This window comes from Mauremys mutica, chromosome 1 (genome assembly GCF_020497125.1).
Source record: "Mauremys mutica isolate MM-2020 ecotype Southern chromosome 1, ASM2049712v1, whole genome shotgun sequence".
Classification (NCBI taxonomy): domain Eukaryota; kingdom Metazoa; phylum Chordata; order Testudines; family Geoemydidae; genus Mauremys; species Mauremys mutica.
In genome coordinates, this window is record NC_059072.1 from 230,410,345 (window position 1) to 230,433,621 (window position 23,277).

At 44.6% G+C, this 23,277-nt stretch overlaps 1 protein-coding gene across 1 annotated transcript in view; it reads right to left on the reverse strand.

The window, feature by feature from the left end:
• FRMPD4 (FERM and PDZ domain containing 4) overlaps positions 1-23,277 on the reverse strand; it is a 449,028-nt gene that overhangs the window by 37,226 nt on the left and 388,525 nt on the right. Inside the window, exon 5 of the mRNA XM_044982210.1 lies at positions 3,706-3,751. Coding sequence (XP_044838145.1) covers positions 3,706-3,751 — 46 coding nt within the window. The remainder of the gene's footprint in view (positions 1-3,705; positions 3,752-23,277) is intronic.

Here is a 23,277-nt window from a genome sequence, read left to right on the forward strand (position 1 = left end):
ATATCAATGAAAGAACACTAGGAGACTAACCTGGTTTCTGCACCTGCTAGAGTTCCATAGTCCCAAACAGAGTGCAGGCATTATCTGCTAGCTATGGGATATGCTGAGTTCCCTCACCTTGCAGCGCATAGTCCGAGAAGGGGGAGAGGTAGTATAAACACACACACAAATTAGTTGGATCTGCTATTCCTTTCTGAAGAAAACTATCGTGCATCCCGCTTCCATGCTATTTCCCTTGGCTCTGGTCACTGTGAGCACCTGCCCTTCTCTGGACCCAAAACATGGCTTCAGCAGACATGAGCAAGGTTTAGTCCAGCGGTTCTCAAACTTTTGTACTGGTGACCCCTTTCACATAGCAAGCCTCTGAGTGCGACTCTCCCTTATAAATTAAATACACTTTTTAATATATTTAGCACCATTATAAATGCTGGAGGCAAAGCGGGGTTTAGGGTGGAGGCTGACAGCTCACAAGCCCCCATGTAATAACCTCGTGATCTCCTGAAAGGTCCTGACCCCCAGTTTGAGAACTCCTGGTTTAGTCTAATGGTGGGTGCCTCACAGTTAAGGAGAAGGAACTCTTTATTTTAATAACATTGATGGTTTTACTCCACCTTGAATTATTTTTGCTATTTAATATCTCTGTGTTATAATGATTGTAGGGCCAGGAGGCACCCTGGGACAGGCCTACTGATTTGAGGGGCCTCAAGCAAGAGTAGGGACTCCCGTCTCCTGGAAGCATGATCAGGTCATGAGTTATCTTCCCCTCTGGTCCACCTGCTGGAGGAAGAACTGTGAGTATCCTGAGGTCACATGGGATGAAAGGCCCCAATCGGCTGCTTGGCTTGCTTGTGCTTAAGGCTGACCTTGAGGTAATTCTGTTCTCATTTTAGTCACAGTTCATATAGGATACTACTTCACATCAACGCCATGTAGCCCAGCAAAGGAGACGGCCTGATCATCCAATCAAAAGCCAAACAACCTCAGGCCAGAACACTGCACAGATGTACAGTGTTACACCTTACAGTCAGTATTGAATACAACAGCAGCTCACTGAACTACATATAACTGCATTACAGTATAGATCCCTTTTTTTCACATGACTTTAAAGCAAAGACTCAAATCAGCCAAACGAGGGACTATACTGACTTGTTCAAAAATGTGTGTAAGAGAACTTTTTTCATGTTTTATATATATTTATTGTAATCAAACCCATTAAACATACAGTGAGCCTAATTCTGCTCCCAGCTACCTCCGTGAGACTTCTGACTGTGGGGTGGCACGTGCACAACTGAAGGTAAAATCTGTATCTCAATATTAGTAAAATGATCTGAGTTAAAAAGAAACAAAAGAATGAAGGTAAATGGTCCTGTTGTGCCTGGCCTGCACATATGTTTAATGGGGCCAACCCCCATGCTCCCTCTGCCGCAAGTATTCTAGTGCAGCAGCCATTGTACAGTCTTGTTGGAGAGTGCATGCACTCTTTCCTGCTACAGCAGCTGGTGGCATTAGCTACCTGGAAGGATACAGGATAAGGGCAGATTAATTAATGCCCCATTCCATAGCTGGGACCACAGAGCTACTTTGGTGTGTGTGTGTGTGTGTGTGTGTGATTGAGAGAGAGAGAGATGCGCAGTCCATTGGGGATCCTGGCCTTTCTTCCCTCCTTCTTTATTGCAGTTAGTGTAGTTTGTAGCTGAGGAGTCGCAGCATATGCCCACCAGGACTGGATTCTCATTTGCTTACCTACACACTAAGATCCAAACAGGTTCAGGATTGGTCAGCTCAGTGTAGAACATGGCCGTAAAGCGCTATCATACTGCTCAACTCCACACATTTGAAATAGCACCTTTCAACTAACGATCTCAAAGTGCATTGTAATCCTGATTTACACCTCACAACAACCGTGTGAGGTAGGTAAGTATCTTCATATAACAGAGCTTGAAACTGAAGCACAGAGAAGTTAGGGGACTTGCCCACAGTCACCCAGCAACCTACCGACCAACATTTTCAAACTAATTTCAGGAAGATTGGGAATGGAAGGCTAGTGGGGGTTAAGTCCCTGCCCTGAGATGGGAGACCCTGAGGTTGGGTCCTACCCCTGCAGGATGTGATCTGTTTGGGGAGAGGGGGGCTTGTGTCCTGCCCTCAGGAACTGGTAGGCCTGGGCGGGGGGTGGGTGGGTTGGAGAGCAAGCCAGCCCGAAGCTCATCTCCTGGAGTGGTGGCTCTTGTCTCACAGGATTGGCCTAGCTCCCCATTCCTGTATGCTGGCTCTCGCTGCAGCATTCACTACTGGAAAACAGGCTGCCATATTACTTTCTGCTAAGCATATGCCTCTTTGACAGTAATGTTTCTAATGTATAAAGTGGGACATTTAATCTGACAATGGCTAATATATTTAATCTGTATTCTGTAAAAATAATTACACCCTGGATGCACTGATTTTTCCACCCACACAGAGCTAAAGTTTTAGCAAATTAAATCTACATATAAAGGTTGCCCATTTCAATATTTTAATCCTCTATTATTGGTTTAATTCTCCTTTTACAAACATATAAGCGGGGAGGGGAAGCTTGCTATATTTATCTTTCATCACAAAATGCACAACTTCGTGGACACAGATGGGGAGGACTACAAAAAACTGTCTCTTTTCTGAGGGTATCGCAACCCCCAGATTATTCCTGGGTTGAAAGCTGGGTGGGTGGGGGGACTTGCAGAGGAGGGAAATCCCCCAAACCCGTTATAGTAACAGACCAAATCTCAGTGTCTCAATGAACTGAGATTCTAGCCCACCAACGCCCCTTCCTGTCCAGCTCAGCCTCACGCCCAAAAGACTCAGCCCCTCCAGATCCTGAGCCAATATGAGCTTTACTCTCCTTTCAGCCTCCTTCCCCCTAGACCAACTGGGGCTCCTTCTCTCTCCCAACCCAGCACTGAGCCCCCCTACAGGGGAAGGTGGCAAGCACCTCTGCTTCCCACATTCCCTGCTCTCCTTGGCTGCTTTTCTCTCGGGATCTCCCTGCCCTGCCTGAGTCTCCTTCCAAAACACATATCAAGCCATGCCCCTTCACCAAGCCATGCCCATCACTCCCACCTCAAACAACAGCAAGCCAGCATCATCCCTGTCTTGTAGGGAGTGAGCCAATGGAGCTGTTCAATTTTGAGCTCTGGGATTCAAGATGGCAAAGCTCATGACTTCCCATTCCAGCAGTGGCTGACGCTCTCTCACCACAGCATGCAGATGGGGCTTCCCCCTCCCAGCTCCCTGCTCCACCCACTCCTGGCCCTGCCACTGTCAGATCACCTGTCCTGAGATCCCCCTCCCACATTGCTGGAGATAACATTATTAAATCAGGAGCTGGGGGGTTTTGGTTACAAGCAGGAGTCTCACTGACATACCCTGAGAGTTGGTCAGTCTGCCCAGCAAGCCAGTAGGATTGCTGGGAATAGAACTCTGCTTGCTGTTCTAAGCACTAGGTATACTCCTAGTACAAGTCAAAACATACCATTATTATTTAAATCACTGTTAAATTGTTCCACTGATGTACGCAGTGGTGTATAGTCTTAAATTTTATCTTCAAAGGCACAGCCTTTGTTTCACTTACATTTTTTGTTATGTAGATAAGGTAGAGACAGACAGAAAATAGGCAGACAAAAGCATCTATGTTGCTAGGAAACTAATTCAGAAAACATTATAGATACTTACAGGGTAAGGTTGAACAACAGTCAGGAGGATCGATTCTTTGCAGCTTCTGTAAGGAAACAAAAAAAGAGTGAAGATCCATACTTTCATGCTCTAAAGATAATAAGCTTTTCTTTCTAATGGAGAAAACTGTGATCCTGTGGCCAAGTGTTTATTACAATCACATAGCAGAGCATTAGAGAGATGACTAATATGCCAAAGTCACAATGAATATAAAAAATGAAGTGTTTTCCAATGTAACAAAGCAACCTGACTTGAACCTTATTATGCAGTTTATACTGGGAGATATTATTGGCTTCATCAAACAATTGTGCGGGGCAATGATAGCTTTCCCTACTGAGCGTGGAATAGATTTGGATTCATCAAATCTGTTTATCATTTGCAAACTACTTATTTCTTTCACTGGCTTAATAAAATGCAGTTGTTTCTCATGCTATCCAGCTCCTGCAGATTTAGAGCCAAATTCAGCTGAAGATACTGGGGAGGGTAAAAATGAAGGCAGAATTTGGCCCCGAGAGGCTTCCTGAATTCATCTTTGGGAACTGGGGGAAAGGAAGATTTTGAGAATATCCCATTTACAGTAAAATATTTACATCATCATCAAAGAAAGATCATTCTTTAAAAATCTTATAGCTCTTCTTTGGGTAAACCAGTGAATTGAAACCAGGTAAGCAGCACAATTATCTGAGCAGGTGAGTTTACAGGACAACCCTAAATTCCACGTCAAGGCTATTAAAACTGGAGAGGAAACCACTAGGAAATTTTGCATGATCAAGTGATTCTGATAACTTAAAGGACAAATAAATGCTTATTTAATTACCAAAAGAGAAAAGTCAAGTCAATATTTCATTTATTACATCATTGGATTGCTTAGTTTTTATTAGCCAAGAAAAGGTTAGTTGCCATTTGGTTGAGATGGAGTTGATTTTCTGTAGGTTTTCCTAATTTCAAATGAAATTAATTGCCTGTTTATGTGATTTATTGCCTGGCCAAGTGAAGTGCAACTAATTTGAATGCCAGAACTGTTCAGTAGAACAAACTAAAATAAATCACAATTGTAGGGTTAAGCACCATGTCACTGGTTCGGTATGCAATCACCCTGTGCTGTCAATTCACTATATTGAAATGCCATTGGAAAAAAATCAATGGAACCATGGGAAAAGGAAATAGAGGAGACACTCAAAGACTGGTAAGAAAATCTCTTTGGCGTGTGCCTGGTGAAGTCAGCATTTTCTTGCAGGGTTCCATGAAAATTGCTATGAAAATTGGTCAACAGACTACCCCAACCAGCCTATCAGATTCTACTCCTGTCCATGACATTACACAGGTGCAACTGAGGGCAAACTTTGACCATATAGTCTTGCACATTTAGAGTCAAAATGATAAAACTTCCTCAGTTCTCACATCAACTTCCCATTAATCATGATATCTGCATTATTTCATTAAAATAGTACAGATTCATAGATTCATACATTCTAAGGCTGGAAGGGACCTCGAGAGGTCATCGAGCCCAGTCCCCTGCCCTCTGGGAAGGACCAAATACTGTCTAGACCATCCTGGATAGACATTTATCTAACCTACTCTTAAATATCTCCAGAGATGGAGATTCCACAACCTCCCTAGGCAATTTACTCCAGTGTTTAACCACCCTGACAGTTAGGAACTTTTTCCTAATGTCCAACCTAAACCTCCCTTGCTGCAGTTTAAGCCCATTGCTTCTTGTTCTATCCTTAGCAGCTAAGATGAACAAGTTTTCTCCCTCCTCCTTATGACACCCTTTTAGATACCTGAAAACTGCTATGTCCCCTTGAGCAAGAGGAATTGAAAGCTTTAGTTTTGTCTATTGTATCCTCTATCCCAGGCATAAGAAGAAAAAGAAGAAAAACAACCACCACCACCACAACACTGAACGATAGTGAAGCTTTGGAAGAGCTACATATGGTACATAAATTAAACATCCTTTCATAGAAAAGTCTACAAATCATTTTAGCCTAGTTAAAATAAATAGTCGCTTGGAGGAACATTACATGCATGATTTTTTTATTTTCAGAAATCATATTCTGCATTTAGGGCTAGACTCTATTAGTAAGATTTATTCACTCATGAAACAGTATGTGCTCCTTGACTCATGGTGCTGATATTTCTGAGGAAAAATAGCAAATTTTAGGATCATGGAAGTTTATAGAGGGAATTACCTTAAACCTCTATTAAATTAAATCTCATAGATTTTAAGAAAAACTCAATCCTGTGTTTATAATCAACTAATAAAAATAATAGAACTATATCTAGTTGAGTGAAAAACCTACTACAATTTTGGGCAATCAAAAATATGCAATACATGCAATTTATCATGTGAAATCTCATCACTATAGATATGGTATCTACATATTTATCTATATCTACATCCATCAAGGTAGGTAAGTAAACTGATTTACAGGCAAATATTTCATGTCCAATTGTCCATCTTCCTTGCCACCACTAATGCATCGGCCCAGGAACTTATTCTAACATTCCAACCATTGGGCATGTGACAGGGCGCTGGGCAAAGGGTTGCTGATTCAACCCTCAGTCAGCCAGCTCTCATTTAGGGGAATAAATGAGAGCTGGCTGGAGATAACCTGGCCCTGATTGGGGAAGCAAAGACAGCTGCTGCCTAATTAGCCTGGGGCTGTATAAAAGCCTCAGGGGAAGAAAGCCAAAGGGGGAACAGAAAGAAAGGGAAAAAGGCAGGGAGGTAGCACCTCCTTCCTGTAGGTGGTGAAGGGCCAACTGTACATGGTTAAATGGTGGTGGGAACAAGCCTGTAAATAAACTGCACCTGTGGTTACTACCCCCAGGGTCTAAGAGTGACTTTGTGGGCCTAGCAGAGGCAGGAGCTGAGGGGGCTCTGCTGCACTTTGCTACAGGCAACTTTAAAGTGTTGTCATTTAAAAAAAAATAATTTGTCATAGAAATGTTTTTCCTCCTTAAATTAAACCTGTCCAAGACCCAGGATAGGCAAGATTCTGACTGGGCCAGTATCAGATTTTTTTTTTTAAATAACAAAAAGGTCACTAATTTAAAATTCTATCTTGGGGGCAATTCCCAGATTCCTAATAGGACCAGCACTTGCACTGGAATGACCTTTGAAATTGGACCATAAATCAGGTATTTTTAGGTATAAGAAGGCATATCTGGTCATTTTTAGATATTTTTAGGGCTCCTTCTGAGCCATGTACAATTGGACTAATAATACCGAGGCACATGGCTTTATGGACAGAGAGGCACACAAAGTAGGCATTAAACTACAATTTTTAAAGACTCTAAAACTTTACTTAAAATAGTTTTCTGTAATACATATGGCTCATGCAAAATACCCAATGGTGGCATGTAATGTAAATGTTTTATCACCATCTGTTTGAGATGACCTGGTGTGCACCTCGTGAAGGAATAATAATACCTTGTTCTTACATAGCGCTTTTCATCTTTCAATCTGAAAGCACTTGTATCATTATCCCACTCACTCATGACTTCAAAACTAGCCCAAACTCATGCTGATGAAACCCTTACCATGTACATCACCATATAATTCCTATACAGATGTGTATATATGCACATGTATATTAAAGCTATAAACCCTGTATACTACACTACTCCATCAAGTATGTATCTCTCTCTCTCTCTCTCTCTCTCTCTCTCTATATATATATATGGAGTATATATAAAGTGTACATATATGTACACACACACAACCCACTCACCCCCACCCCCACCCCTGCCGGGTGCGTGTGTGCTATTAGATATTAAATACATAAACAAACTGATCACATGACCTAATTTAAATTTGCACCTTTGCTCTCCTAAAAACTCCAGGAAGGCAACAGCACAAGACAAAGACAAAAATCTGTCAAATTTTCCCTTTGCACAAGCCTACTTTTCTCTTTTATCCCCATACCTCTAAAGTAGAGCTTCAGAAGGTATTTATGCATATCAAAATGTCTGTAATTTCCATTAGATTTCCACATTTTTATTCTACTGATCCACCCATCACTTAATGAGTTGAAAAAAGATGGTAATCAAAAGCAGAATTTAGACCATACAGGCTAAGAGACCAAATCTATATTTCATGGCATTGATGAAGCCTCTAGATTTTTAGGGTGCTCTATCATCTGCCCACCCAACAAAGAATTCAAGTACCTATGGCCAAGTTCTCTTCATTTCAGGAAAGGGAATTAACTGAGACATACAAAACTACAAAGTTGCAACAAGAATGGGAAATTCAGTGCCTCATCTCTTTGACCTTTGCAAAGCCTTGTATTATGATTATATTTGTTCATTCCACCTACTCCTTGCGAGTACTTCGGCCATAAGAAAAAGAGATCTGAGAATCAAATTACAGAACATTTAAACAGATCAAAGTAGTAGTATTATTATCTCTCTCAGACGACATGAGGCATTAACATTCCAATGCAGTGTTGGCCATTGACTTTGTCTGTGAACTTGCAGGTGGGGAAATATGGTCCCTCTTTTGCCATTTCATGTCCATTTGAATCAGAGACAGTGGCAGAGTGGGTTGGGGCAGTATCACGTGGACAGGGGAGGCTCTAGCTTTTTTGCCGCCCCAAGCATGGCAGTCCGACAGTCTTCGGCGGCGCGCCTGCAGGAGGTCCGCCGGTCTCGCGGCCAAATTGCTGTCGAATCTGCGGGATTGGCAGACCTCCCGCAGGGAAACCGTCAAATCCACTGGACCGGCGGACGTCCCGCAGGGAAGCCGCCAAAGGCTGTCGGATTGCTGTGCTTGGGGCGGCAAAAAAGCTAGAGCCGCCCCTGTCCACGTGATACTGCCCTGACCCACTCTGCCACTGTCTCTGATTCAAATGGACATGAAATGGCAAAAGAGGGACCATATTTCCCCACCTGCAAGTTCACAGACAAAGTCAATGGCTAACACTGCATCAGAATATTAATGCCTCATGTCGTCTGAGAGAGATAATAATACTACTACTACTTTGATCTGTTTAAATGTTCTGTAATTTGATTCTCAGACCTCTTTTTCGTATGGCTGAAGTACTCGCAAGGAGTAGGTGAAATGAACAAATATAATCATAATACAAGGCTTTGCAAAGGTCAAAGAGATGAGGCACTGAACTTTCCATTCTCGTTGCAACTTTGTAGTTTTGTATGTCCAGCCCCCGCGGCTTGCTGCCTCAGGCACGCGCTTGGTGCGCTGGTGCCTAGAGCTGCCGGTGCACGTGGAGAGATATGGACCAAGGAAGTAGTTGTCTCTGTGCTTCATAATCACAGAAAATACAGTATGTAAGGAAGGAGAGTGAGGGAAGGGCATAATCTGTATTCATTCTTACGAACTGAGAACTAGAACTTATTTGCTATCCATTTTACTGAAAAATATTAACTCTTACAGCACTCAGATGCACACTAGGTATCTCACTCTGTACAGATAAGGAGGCCAAGTCCCCAGCAAGAGCAGCTAACATTGTATACAGTACATAGAAATTGTATTACACAACAGCAGTAGTATTTATCTTATGTCAATCAGGGATGCCCTCCCTTTTAGGCCCAAACTTATCTCTGAGCCAATCAGTGTGAATCATGAGATTCTAAAACTATTGTTCGGAAATGCAATGATAACAATGACATCACTAAGATCTTCCTTCCCTGAAATGTCTATGCTGTTTCTTGCATTTTGGCTCTTTGCCATATGCGACAAAGGTCTGTGTTTCATATTTGAATCTTGTTGGGCTGAGAATTATGACTGTCACCAGAGACTCCATACATAATTACATTTTCTGACTTAAAGAAATGTAGTGTTGTGTTCATCCCCTGAGTTAAAATCTGAGAGCCAAAAGTAATAGGTTGGCAAAAATATCAATCGTATTCAAAGCAAAATGAAGCCATTTTTAACTTCCCAGAACGAGGCTAATAAAGCTCTGTGATTATGCATTTTAATGTCATTCATTACTGTAGACATTACAGACATTTTGGAATGTTAGTCTATAAGGTGCCACAGGATTCTTTGCTGCTTTTACAGATCCAGACTAACACGGCTACCCCTCTGATACTTGTAGACATTAAGACAGCAAAACATTTTTCATCTTAAATCTGAGATCAATCTACTGTAGTCCATTATATTTGGCTTCAAAGGGTTTGCTTTATTTTAACTGCATATATACCCCCCCCCACACACACACATACACAATCCCTGAGTTCTCATACATGAGTTATCCTTATGTAAGGGAATTCAAAATTCCAATCTATTTGGAATTTTAAAGTTTCTGGCTGACTGTTCCCCTGAGAGACAGAGGTTGTCTCCAAGCTCCATGTGAATTTATGGGATCTAGCAGAGGTCAGGGACATTTCTTAAAGAGTCACTGGAGCAGAGGACTGAACCCTGTGTCTCTCACCGCACCAGGCTAATACGTTATTTTTGCTTGCTCTTTCTCTCTGGACCAACGACTCATTATTTATCCACAGTAGCACAGCTTCAATAAGAGAGATTGAGGGAGCCCCACATAAGACTATCCCATGGTCCAGTGGCTAGACACCCCTAGTTAAATCCCTTCTCCTAGTCAGATAGAGGGAGGAATTGAACCAGCATCTCCTACACCTTGGGCCACCACCATGAATGTTAGGCATGTTTGGAGCACATCTACTTGATCAGGCCCCACAGGCAAGTGAAGCACTTTTTCTGCCTGTCTTCCTCTGGTTTGTGGATAGCATTGAGGCTTAGGCAGTGAGGCAGCAGTGCAGATGCCCAGAGGTAGAAACGTAGGCGCCTAGGCAACTTTTACCTTGAATATTTAGGAGCTGAATGAATTTAGATGACTACAGGGTTAGGGGGCACTCCAGCAGGCATTTTCTGGATTGTAATGGAGCCTAAACCTGGGATTTAGGCACCTACATCTGGGGGTTTGGTGAGTAAGTACCCTTGTGGATCTGGGCTTGTGACTCAGCACCCTCCACAACTCAAAGCTATGGCTAAGAGCTCATAATCAGCTCCACGGTGGTACACAGTTCCGTGTTAGAATTTTGGGTGGGATCCTCACTCCTGGCCTCTTTGTAAAAGATCTGGAGCAGTATTAAGGGGTCTTAAAACCCTGGTTCTGGCTGGGGCAGAATTCCTCCAGTACAATCACTGAAAAAGACAGTCAGATGGATGCCTCCCAAAGACCCCTTTGCGAGCGCTGCTATATCAGGGATGAGGCCATAGTACACAGCACTGAGGAAATTCCAGGCAGCCCTGTGGCTATAGGGTAGCCCTGGTGGCTCCCATAATTGAGACAGGCACCCAGAGCTATGTCTACACTAGCACTTTTATCGGTATAACTTGTGTCGCTCAGGGGTGTGAAAAAACACTTGTCTGAGTGACATAAGTTACACTGACAGAAATGCTGATGTGGACAGTGCTACGTTGGTGGGAAAGCGTCTCTTGACATAGTTACTGTTGCTTGTTGGGGGTGGTTTAATTATGCAGATGTGAGAGCTCTCTCCCGTCAGCATAGAGCAGCTACATGGGAGACCTTACAGTGGTGCAGCTGTGCCGCTGTAAGCTCTCGGGTGGGCTGAAGTACAAAAGTGGCTTAAGACTCTTGGAGAACCTCACCCATGGCAACTGGTAGGAAAATACAATGAGCCATTAGATTTCGGGATGTCCAGTGCCAATCAACCAAAATTTCTAAGGCACTTTGTGGTGTATTTAATTATTCCTAGCAGTATTTTAGTTTGGATAGCTGCACTGATTCAGGAAAAAGCATTAAAAAAATCTCCTCGAGAGATTTAAGTCTGATATTACAGAGGTGAAGATTTCCAGAAGCAGAATTAGTCTGCATGTGAAGCTGGTAGTTTTGCAGGGTTCATATTCAAACAAATCTGACCCCTCAAATAGTTGAAATAATGGATGCTTAAAATGGCCACTGCCACATAAAAAGACACAAGCGTACGATTATTACTGCACTGCAAGATCAAGCAGAAGTAGAAACTAGGTTGAGAGAGAGGAGACACTGATTCTAACATAAATATCTTCAATAATAGCAACAGGAATACAGAAAATTACTGTCAAAGCAAATTGCTTTTTATATAAATGTTCTCTCTTTTAAAGGTTTGGCACAGTGTGAAAGTCGATCTTTAAAACTGTCATAGTCTGCAATTGGCACTAATTGGAACCCTTCTTGGCAGTCTCAGCATGGGGCCAAGGAGTGTGTGTGGAGACTGAATTATTCTCTTGCTATTAGAAGTGGCCCCATCAGATCAGGATTGAGACATGTTGGCTGATAGTGAAAGGAAGCTTGTGTTGCTGCTATAAAGATTTGGGAGAGAAAGAAGCCCTCATTCTCTAGGACTGTCTGTCAGTTTTACAGGAACTGATTTCACTTTAATTTTTCCTTTATTGTCATGGTGCGGAAAGTCCTAGGAATTCCACCTGTGTAAATGCCACTGTTTTACTATCCAAGAAATTACCACCACCACAAAAAGCAAACCCAAACAAATACACAGCCTAAATCGCCAACTGTTTCTATAGGACCCACAATATTTTGAGCTCCATTTACAAGCATACAGGTAGCATCATAAGCTATTTGGAAGCGCCAACTAGAGCAGATTGTGGCTTAGCAATATTATTGTCTGGCTATACAGAAAGAAGGACAGAAAACATTAGACATGGGTTTAATCAGGCCGCAACTTTATTATTAGCTGTGTCAGAGTACCCAGCAGATAAACGTGTACAGTCCAGGTAACCCCATGTTTATTCTGTAATTACCCGGGGGGCTTTTACCAGCTCCCCCTCCTTTTCCATCCAGGTCTCTCCAGCAAATCCATTGCTGGGACCTTACCATCCACCCCCTTTGTAGGAGGGTTAAGGTGGGCTATAAGAATTGGGGGTTGGCTCCTTGCCATACCAGTCATAGGAGTCCTCAACTGCCACCCATTTGTTCCTTTAATGAACACCTCTTTTTAAGTCCTTTTCCAAGCCATTTATTTGGTCACTGTACCTTCCCTATGGAATATGTGCACTGGACAGCCGTCACAAGGAGGTGCCAGTGATTAGCTTGACTGCCTCCCCGGCAAACCCATGACTCGTAGTAGTTTTGTTTGACAGTGTATTATTTATAGTCCCCATCAACAAAATCCTAAACCCACAGAAATGTGCCTCCATCTGCTTTATTAAGGTACTTCCAAATGAGCAACCTTAACATCTCCATCTGAACTGGAAATGGTGCCCACGCCAACCTATGGGGGGCACTTAACTCCTATGCTGGTTCCCAAAAACAGATACACCAGCCAAAATGCCAACTGTTTATACAGGACCCACAATATTTTGAGCTCCATTTACAACAATACTAGTAGCATCAGAAACTCTTTGGAAGCATCAACTAGAGCAGATTGTGGCTACTCAGCTGATTAGCAATGTTAATTGCATCGAGCATATTACATCAGTTTTCTTTCTTTCCGCACTGGCTTCCAGTACAATTTAAAGTTATTTATTAGATCAGCTTTCTCTTCATACAGCTCTGTGATCATTGTTATCAGTTCAAAGTGCTTAGGAAGGCTGATAGGCCCCCAGTTTAGTTCTCAAGGGCGCCATAGACTCATAGACTCTAGGACTGGAAGGGACCTCGAGAGGTCATCGAGTCCAGTCCCCTGCCCTCAGGGCAGGACCAAATACTGTCTAGACCATCCCGGATAGACATTTATCAAACCTACTCTTAAATATCTCCAGAGATGGAGATTCCACAACCTGCCTAGGCAGTTTATTCCAGTGTTTAACCACCCTGACAGTTAGGAACTTTTTCCTAATGTCCCACTTAAACCTCCCTTGCTGCAGTTTAAGCCCATTGCTTCTTGTTCTATCCTTAGAGGCTAAGGTGAACAAGTTTTCTACCTCCTCCTTATGACACCCTTTTAGATACCTGAAAACTGCTATCATGTCCCCTCTCAGTCTTCTCTTTTCCAAACTAAACAAACCCAATTCTTTCAGCCTTCCTTCATAGGTCATGTTCTCAAGACCTTTAATCATTCTTGTTGCTCTTCTCTGGACCCTCTCCAATTTCTCCACATCTTTCTTGAAATGCGGTGCCCAGAACTGGACACAATTCTCCAGCTGAGGCCTGACAAGCGCAGAGTAGAGAGGAAAAATGACTTCTCATGTCTTGCTCACAAAACACCTGTTAATACATCCCAGAATCACATTTGCTTTTTTTGCAACAGCATCACACTGTTGACACATATTTAGCTTATAGTCCACTATAACCCCTAGATCTCTTTCTGCCATACTCCTTCCTAGACAGTCTCTTCCCATTCTATATGTGTGAAACTGATTGTTCCTTCCTAAGTGGAATACTTTGCATTTGTCTTTGTTAAACTTCATCCTGTTTACCTCAGACCATTTCTCCAATTTGTCCAGATCATTTTGAATTTTGACCCTATCCTCCAAAGCAGTTGCAATCCCTCCCAGTTTGGTGTCATCTGCAAACTTAATAAGCGTAGTACTTTCTATGCCAATATCTAAGTCATTGATGAAGATATTGAACAGAGCCGGTCCCAAAACAGACCCCTGCAAAACCCCACTTGTTATATCTTTCCAGCAGGATTGGGAACCATTAATAACTACTTTCTGAGTACGGTTATCCAGACAGTTATGCACCCACCTTATAGTAGCCCCATTTAAGTTGTATTTGCCTAGTTTATCGATAAGAATATCATGCGAGACCGTATCAAATGCCTTACTAAAGTCTAGGTATACCACAGCCGCCGCTTCTCCCTTATCCACCAGACTTGTTATCCTATCAAAGAAAGCGATCAAATTAGTTTGACATGATTTGTTCTTTACAAATCCATGCTGGCTATTTCCTATCACCTTCCCACCTTCCAAGTGTTCGCAGATGATTTCCTTAATTACTTGCTCCATTATCTTCCCTGGCACGGAAGTTAAACTAACTGGTCTATAGTTTCCTTGGTTGTTTTTATTTCCCTTTTTGTAGATGGGCACTATGGCCAGTAGCGTTAAGTGGAATGTCTTCAGCCCTAGAGTTCACATGCCCCACTGATCCAACAGAACCAGCATTGCTCCTTGTGACCAGTGTGTAAGCACGGGGAGCCTGATTGATGTGCATGTATATTTCAGTAGGAATGAGTCTTTCATCCAATCATAATTTTCTGGCCACTTTGCACTTATGTAAAAGATTACACAAGGTGTAAGGCAGCAGAGAACCAGGCCGCAGTTGTGTACGGTATACTCCCAGTGAGAAAAATTGACCTTTTAAAAATGGAGCTCACTTGTCTAATAATTAATTGTTCAGCTTTCCGCTTCTAATTAGCCTTTCTGCTTGTTTGTTTTACAGGATCAAAAATAGATAAATTGAGACGAACTTTCATCTGGAACTCGGAGATAACTCAGCCAGGCCAAAGTTTTGAATGCTGTGCACTCTCTTTTGTTAATCACCAAAGTTCCAAGAGCTCTGAGGCAGAGTTAACTTTAGATGTATAATCAATAAGGTACAGTGAAGGCTGGCCCCAAGATGGCTATTTATCTCATGTCTCTAAGAAGGGAATTACAGAAGTACTGTAAATTACTTTAAATCAGTATACAGAGGAGGGAGATCTCACTTAAAAAAAGGCAGCTCCCATTTCCTTGAAAACTAAGACTTTATTCATCAGGCCGCACTGTTGCTATTGCATGAATTGTGTGTATTGTCTCTGAGTAAGAGTGTTTCCTACAAAAATGGATGCACAGTTTTGGACAGAGTTTCCAGGCAAGACAAGTGCAATTTAGTGCATACTTTCATATGTGGAAATACAATCAGTTATATGCAGGTGACACATCAGATGCACATTGGCACATGTATATATATTAGAGATACAAAACTCTGACCCTTGGTGTCAACATACTTGTAGAGAACTTACACTGCAAGTGCAAGTGGAGGAGTGCAGAGCAAGCCTTCTCGGGAAGGCATATCAAATATTCTGCTTTCTACAATAAAACCAGAGCAAACACTGTCAAGATGAATACACTCATGTTACCAAAAAAAGGGAGAAATGTTAGAAATGTCTAATCTTTTAAATATTTTTCTCATGCTCTGAATTCCTTGGGATATTTCTGATGTTCCTAGTAGGTTCAGAACCAATCTAGTTGGGGATGGGTGAGAGAAGACGCACTGGGTGAGTCATGTTTTTGAATGAGTTTCAGGATGTAGAGGCTGTTTTGTGATCAAAATAAGTTTTGGAGACTCCCTTGAATGTCTTGATGAAATTACCTGGCCATTTGACTTTTACCCCATCAGTGGAAGAAGGCAAAGTATATTTAGGGAAATATGGGAGTAACTCTCCAAAACTTGTGCCTTTTACTAAGTGATTACGTCCCATTATTGTTTGAATATCCTTGGAGACATAAAGAACTGATATTTTTCTTTTCACTGAATTGCAGATCCTGTCAAGAAAGCCCCCTTTCTAAGTAGGCTCTGTGCTTCTCGACTTGTTACAGTAACAAGTGACAGCCCAGGACTGAGGTAATCAAAACTTTCATTTCCTGCAGCGGATGCAGAGGTCAGCCACAGATGACACCTTATTGAATACACGGGATGGACTGGTACTTTCTAACATAGCCAGGGCCGGCTCCAGGCCCCAGCATGCCAAGCGCGTGCTTGGGGCAGCATGCCACGGGGGGCACTCCGCTGGTCACCGGGAGGGCGGCAGACGGCTCCGGTGGACCTCCCGCAGGCGTGCCTGCGGAGGTCCTGCGGATGTTCCACCGGAGCCGCCGGACCAGCGGACCCTCCGCAGGCACGTCTGCAGGAGGTCCACTGGAGCCGTGGGACCGGCGACCGCCAGAGCGCCCCCTGCGGCATGCCGCCGTGCTTGGGGCGGTGAAATTGCTAGACCCGCCCCTGAACATAGCACTAGTGAAACACAGACAGGATTGCTTTCTTAGCATTAATCCCCTGCATGGACACTTTCAATCTGAAGTAAAGTGGCCTTATTTCACTGTAGTTTAATCCTCCCTGGAAAGGGAGAGACTTAAAGTAACCTGGCCAGAGGGCTGAGTCATGGGAAGCATCAGGGGATGCTAGGGAAGGAGAAAAAACGGTTGCTAATCTTTCTGTTGTTCTTCGAGATGTGTTGCACATGTCCATTCCAATGCAGGCAGTTGTGTGCCACAAATACAACTGCTGGAATTTTTTCCCTTACCGGTATCCATTGGGTTGGCTCTAGCACCCTCTGGCGTCGCACACTCATGGTGCTGGTATACGCCCTGCCAACCCAGCCCTCCTTTGGTTTCTTGTTACTGACCATCTCCAAAGAGGGGATGGAGGATGGGTTTTGGAATGGACTTGTGCAACACATCTCAGAGAACAACAGTTACAGAAAGGTTACCATTTTTCTGCTTCGAGTGCTTGCACATGTCCATTCCAATGTAGGTGACTCACAAGCAGTTGACCTGAAGGTCAGTTCAGAGATCAAGGGCAGGCTGACTGTAACATGGCCCGTCCGAAGCCAGCATCGTCTCTGGCTTGTTGTGTCATGGCATGGTGCACGGTGAATGTACGAACCGATGACCAGGTTGGGACCTGCGCTAAGGAAGTGGCAGAAGAGGCTTGAGACCTTGCAGAGTAAGCCGTCAGGTTAGCTGGGGGCAGGCTGCTTGCAAGGGTGTAACATGTCTTGATACATGAAGTGATCCATGATGAAATTCTTTGTGCAGAAATTCTTTGTGCACCCTCTCATCCTTTCTGTTACTGCTATGAACAGCTGAGTTGATCTGTAGAATGGTTTGGTCCTTTGTATGTAGAAGGCTCGCATATGCCGTACATCCAATGAGTGGAGTTATTGTTACTCCGCATGCGGATTAGGTTAGAACACCAGCAGAAAAACTGCTTGACTGCAATGGAAGATACAACTTTCAGGAGGAATGACGGGTGTGGTCGCAACTGGACCTTGTTTTTGAAAAAGACCATATACGGGGTTCTGAAGTGAGAGCTTGGATCTCTGAAACCCATCTGGCCAAGGTGAGGGCCACCGGGAAGGCTACTTTCCAAGAGAAGTGTATCAGCAAGCATGTTTCCAATGGTTCAAACGGGGGTTCCGTAAGCTTTGACAGGACTAGGTTTAAATCCCATGGAAGGGTGGGATCCCTAACCTGCGGGTACACCCTCTCCAGGTCCTTGAGGAACGTGACTACCATGTCATGTGAAAAGACAGAATGGTTGTCGATCTTGGGATGGAAGGCCGAGATGGCTGCTAGATGAACCTTAACCGAGAAAAGGGCTAGCCCTTGCTGTCTTAATGAAAGCAGGTAGTCTAGACTGAGCTGAGGAGAAGACTGCAGAGGCAGGACTCATCATTGTGAACACAAGATGGAGAACATCTTTCATTTTGCCAGGTAGGCAACCCTGGTAGATGGCTTTCTACTGCCCATCAGGACTTCTTGGATGTGCTCTGAATATACCTGCTCTTCTGGACTTAGCCAGGGAGCTTCCAGGCCGTCAGATGCAGTGACGTGAGATTTGGGTGAAGCATTCAACCATGATCCCTGGATATCAAGTCCACGTGCGACAGGAGCTCTAAGGGCACCTCCACTGACATGGCCATGAGGGAGGAGAACCAATGCTGTCTGGGCCATGCCGGGGCTATGAGGTTGACCTGTGCTCCGTCCTGCTTGATCTTCATCAGAACTGTGTGGATCAGTGGGGTAGGCGCAAAAGAACAGTACAGGTGCTTTGTCCATGGTAACAGGAACACATCTCCAAGAGACCCCGAGCTGTGGGTCCTGAGGGAGCAGAACTGGTGGCATTTCCTGCTAATTCGGATGGCAAACAGGTCTATAAGGGGAGTCTCCCACTGTTGGAAGATGTCCCTTACAATGTCTGGATGGAGAGACCATGAGAAGAGAAAGACATGCGGAGGTGATCTGCTAGCGGGTTCTGCACCCTGGGAAAGTAGGAAGCTTCTAGCGCAGGGGTTGCCAAAAGCAGCACGCGATCTGATTTTTAGTGGCACTCTGCTGCCAGCCGGGGTCCCGGCCACTGGCCCCACTCAGCCAGCTGCTGACATGGATGGACAGAACCCTGGGCCGGCGGCCGGGACCTCAGGCCAGCAGTGGGCTGAGTGGCTCAGCTCGCTGCTGGTCTGGGGTTCCGTCTGCCGGCCCCTGCCAGCCGGGGTCCCAGCTGCCGGCCCCGCTCAGCCTATTACCAGTCTGATGTTCCTTCTGTCAGCCCCTGTAAATGTAAAATGTATTACTGGCACATGAAACCTTAAATTACAGTAAATAAACGAAGACTTGGCACACCACTTCTGAAAGGTTGCCGACCCCTATGCTGTGATGCAGCATAACCAGAGTACGCAGGCAGACTGCTTCCTGTGATGAGGGGGAAGAACGTGTACTCCCCTGCCTGTTTATGGAGAACAAGACCGTTGCATTGTTGGTAAGGAATGAAATAGATTTGCCTGTCAAGTGGGGTAGAAATGCCTGGCATGCTAGGCGTATTGCCCTGAGTTCCCTGACATTGATGTGCATGGAGAGTTCTCCTTGGGTCCAGAGGCCTTGTGTTCTGATAGGTCCTAAGTGGGCTCCCATGACGAAGGCTGCTCCTGTCCAGCCTCCATTGTAATGAGGTTCAGTGAGAACCAAGTTGGGGGATGATAAGAGGGGGAGTACAATGTGGTTAGCCAGGCTTGCAGAGGCCTGAGTTGGAGTCTTGCGTGCTGTATCATAGAATCATTGATTATTAGGGTTGGAAGGGACTTTAAGAGATCATCCAGTCCAACCCCCTGCTCAAGGCAGGACCAATCCCCAAATGGCCCCCTCAAGGATTGAACTCACAACCCTGGGTTTAGCAGGCCAATGCTCAAACCACTGAGCTATCCCTCCTCCCTGTACAATGCTCATGCATAATGCCATGTGGCCCAGGAGGCTCAGGGCTTGTCTACACTACAGTGCAAGTCAATGTAAGTTACGTCACTCGGGGGTGTGAAAAAACAACCCCCCTGAGCGACGTAACTTACATCGAATTAAAGCAGTGTCAACACAGTGCTATGTCAGCGCTTTTCTGAATCGGGGCCTACAGCAAGTGTTTGTAAGCAGAGGCAGTGGAAGCTTGCTTTGAATGGTGGGGAGGGGCGGAGGTGCATACTGAAATCTAAGAGTACTGAGCATGGGGAGAGTCGCGGGAACAAGAGGAGGTCTGGGTGTCAGGGTGGTAGAGTGACCAGACAGCAAGTGTGAAAAATCAGGACAGGGGCTGGTGGGTAATAGGAGCCTATATAAGAAAAAGACCCAAAAATCGTGACTGTCCCTATAAAATCGGGACAGCTGGTCACCCTAGGGTGAGTGCTCTGTGCAGGGAGTGGGAGGGAAGTTGGGGCAGTGGGGCAGAGCAGGGAGTTTGAGATAGGAAGGGGAGTCAGGGTGGGTACTCTGCATGGGGCACAAGGGGAGCTATTGAGACTCTGCCTGATCATCCCCGATCCTGCCTGTGTTCCAGCCCAATCCTGGGCACCCAGGCATGGAAGTGTTTCAGTCACTCTAGGTCCCGCTCTTGCCTCCACCCCCAGCAGCTCCGGAGCACCACCCCTGTCCTGAGTGGACAAAACAACTCGCTTAAGAACTATGAATGGGGTGAAAACATAGGCCAGTCCTCAAAATATTTCTATTGCGGGGGCACTGCCCCCCCGCTGCTCCCTTCCTCCCATCTCCCAGTTCTACCACTCCTGTTTGTAAGCACAGAGTGAGGTTTGTCAGTCTTCCTAAGGCAGCAGTGCCCAGACTTTGCAACACAGAAGAATGCATTGACACCTAACTTGCATCCACCTGTCGACACTTTTTAATTACAAAATATGGTAAATACAAACACTCATATTTGCTCAAACACATCATCCTGGAGGGACACACAATAATATTTTATTTTCTAATTTACCCAGAATTTAAAAAAGAATCCCAACATAACATCTAGAAGATCAGCTAGCTTTATTCTCATTCTGCAGTTACATTCTGTGGCTTGCATTTTAGGATTTGGCAGGATTCATTTGGCCTATGGGTCACGCTTTGAGCATTCCTGCCATAAGGTTTCCTCTCCCCACCCTGCAAGTTTTCCAGCAGACAGCTCCGTCATAGGCAGACTTTGTCAAAGATTCATTATGGCTAGTAACACCATTTTTTATGTAACAGCTTGTGGTGGTGGTGGGGGAAATCTCTACATCTCCAGTGACAAGTGGGTATGTATAATGGTGGTTTGTAATTCATCAAATTGTTATATACCAGGGGAAATGAGAATGGTTTATCCTTCCAGTGATACTTGATGTAAGAACACTCAATAAGTACATAATTTATGAATGCTGCAAGAGCAAGGTGAAAATTAAGGTTTCATAAACACCTAAATAAAGGGCTTGGCTACACTTGCAAGTTAAGAGCACATTAAAACAGCCCTGGGTGCACTAACTCCTGAGGGGTCCACACTGGCAAGGCATGTAGAGTGCCTGGACTCTGCACCTGGAGTGCTCCTGCTAATCCACCTCCGTGAGAAGCATAAAGCTTGTTGCTCCCCTGCTGAAACGCCTCAGTGTCATTGTGAACGAGGTGTTGCATTACTGCGCTGTGACTGGCCTCTGGAAATGTCCCATAATCCCCTTAAGTAAAGTGGCCACTCTTCTCATTGTTTTGAAATCAGCTGCAGGCATGCGGATATGCCCTTTCAAAGCTCCGTTTCTGACAGCCAGCATGCTTATCTGCTCCAGGACAAAGCAAACCATTAGTGTGGAATGCTGCTGTTGTGAGTGTGTGTGTGGGGGGGGGAAGAGGAGGGTCTGCTGCTGTCTGAACTTACAAGACAGCATGCTGACACACTCTCAGCCCCCCAAAACACACTGTCTCTCCCCCCTACATACACACAACACACTCCTTCTCACACTCCACCCCCTGCCATTTGAAAAGCACGTTGCAGCCACTTGCACACTGGGATAGCTATCACAATGCACTGCTCTTTGTGGCATTGCAAGAGCTGCTATGTGGCCACGCCAGTGCATTTGCAGCAGACAGTGTAAACACTCAGCAGCGTTTTCCCTGCTGTGGTCTCCGAAGGCTGGTTTAACTCCCAGCGCTCTACATCTGTAAGTGTAGCCAAGCCCAAACCCAGGTTAGGGAGGTGAATTTAATATTTATAATGTACTAAAATGCAACGTTGTACTGCTAATACATGCTGTATCCCAAAATACTTTAGAGATAATTAATATTAGTTAAAATAAGCAGTGGTGTAGATATATCATATGATAGCTACACAAACAAGTCAGAGAAAGAAGGAAGTTCAGATACTGTAAAGGATAAGTTTTAAATTTGAAATGAGACAATGATGTGATACACAGAAATATAGGGCTGTTCCTGATATCACATGCTGCAGAGAAGACCTCTTACATCATCAGTGGTGACTGAAGCCTGGTCTACACTAGGCGTTTAAATCGGTTTTAGGAGCGTAAAACCGATTTAACGCCACAACCGTCCACACGAGGAGGCACCTTATATCGATTTTAATGGCTCTTTAAACCGGTTTCTGTACTCCTCCCTAACGAGAGGAGTAACGCTAGTATCGGTATTACCATATCGGATTAGGGTTAGTGTGGCCACTGATCGACGGTATTGGCCTCCGGGCGGTATCCCACAGTGCACCAGTGACCGCTCTGGACAGCATTCTGAACTCGGATGCACTGGCCAGGTAGACAGGAAAAGCCCCGCGAAGTTTTGAAATTCATTTCCTGCTTCCCCAGCGTGGAGATCTCATCAGCACAGGTGACCACGCACAGCTCATCAGCACAGTTAACAATGCAGTCTCCTGAGAATCGTAAAAGAGCCCCAGCATGGACTGCACGGGAGATACTGGATCTGATCGCTATCAGGGGAGAGGATTTAGTGCTAACAGAACTGCGTTCCAAAAGACGAAATGAAAAAGTATTTGAAAGAATTTCTAAGGCTATGACGGATAAAGGCCACAGCAGGGACTCAGTGCAGTGCAGAGTGAAAGTTAAGGAGCTCAGACAAGCCTACCAGAAAACCAAAGAAGCAAACGGAAGGTCCGGGGCAGGTCGAAAAACATGCCGCTTCTATGCTGAGCTGCATGCAATTTTAGGGGGCTGCGCCACAAGTACCCCACCCCTGATCGTGGATTCCGAGGTGGGGGTTGTAATCTCTGCCATGGCTGAGGATTATGCAGACGGGGAAGATGAAGATGAAGAAGAGGAGGAAGACCTAGCAGAGAGCACACAGCACTCCGTGAGCCCCAGCAGCCAGGAGTTTTTTATCACCCTGACGGAATTACCGTCCTCCCAGCCCTCACAAGCCACTATCCCAGACAACGACGCCATGGAAGGGAGCTCTGGTGAGTGTACCTTTGCAAATAGCAAACATTGTTTTTTAAGCAAGCCTTTTTTAATGATTGATTTGCCCTGAGGACTTGGGATGCATTCGCAGACAGTATAGTTACTTAGAAAAGTTTGTTAACATGTCCGGGGATTGAGAGGAAATCCTCCAGGGACATCTCGATGAAGCGCTCCTGTAGGTACTCCAGAAGCCTTTGCAGAAGGTTTCTGGGCAAGGCAGCC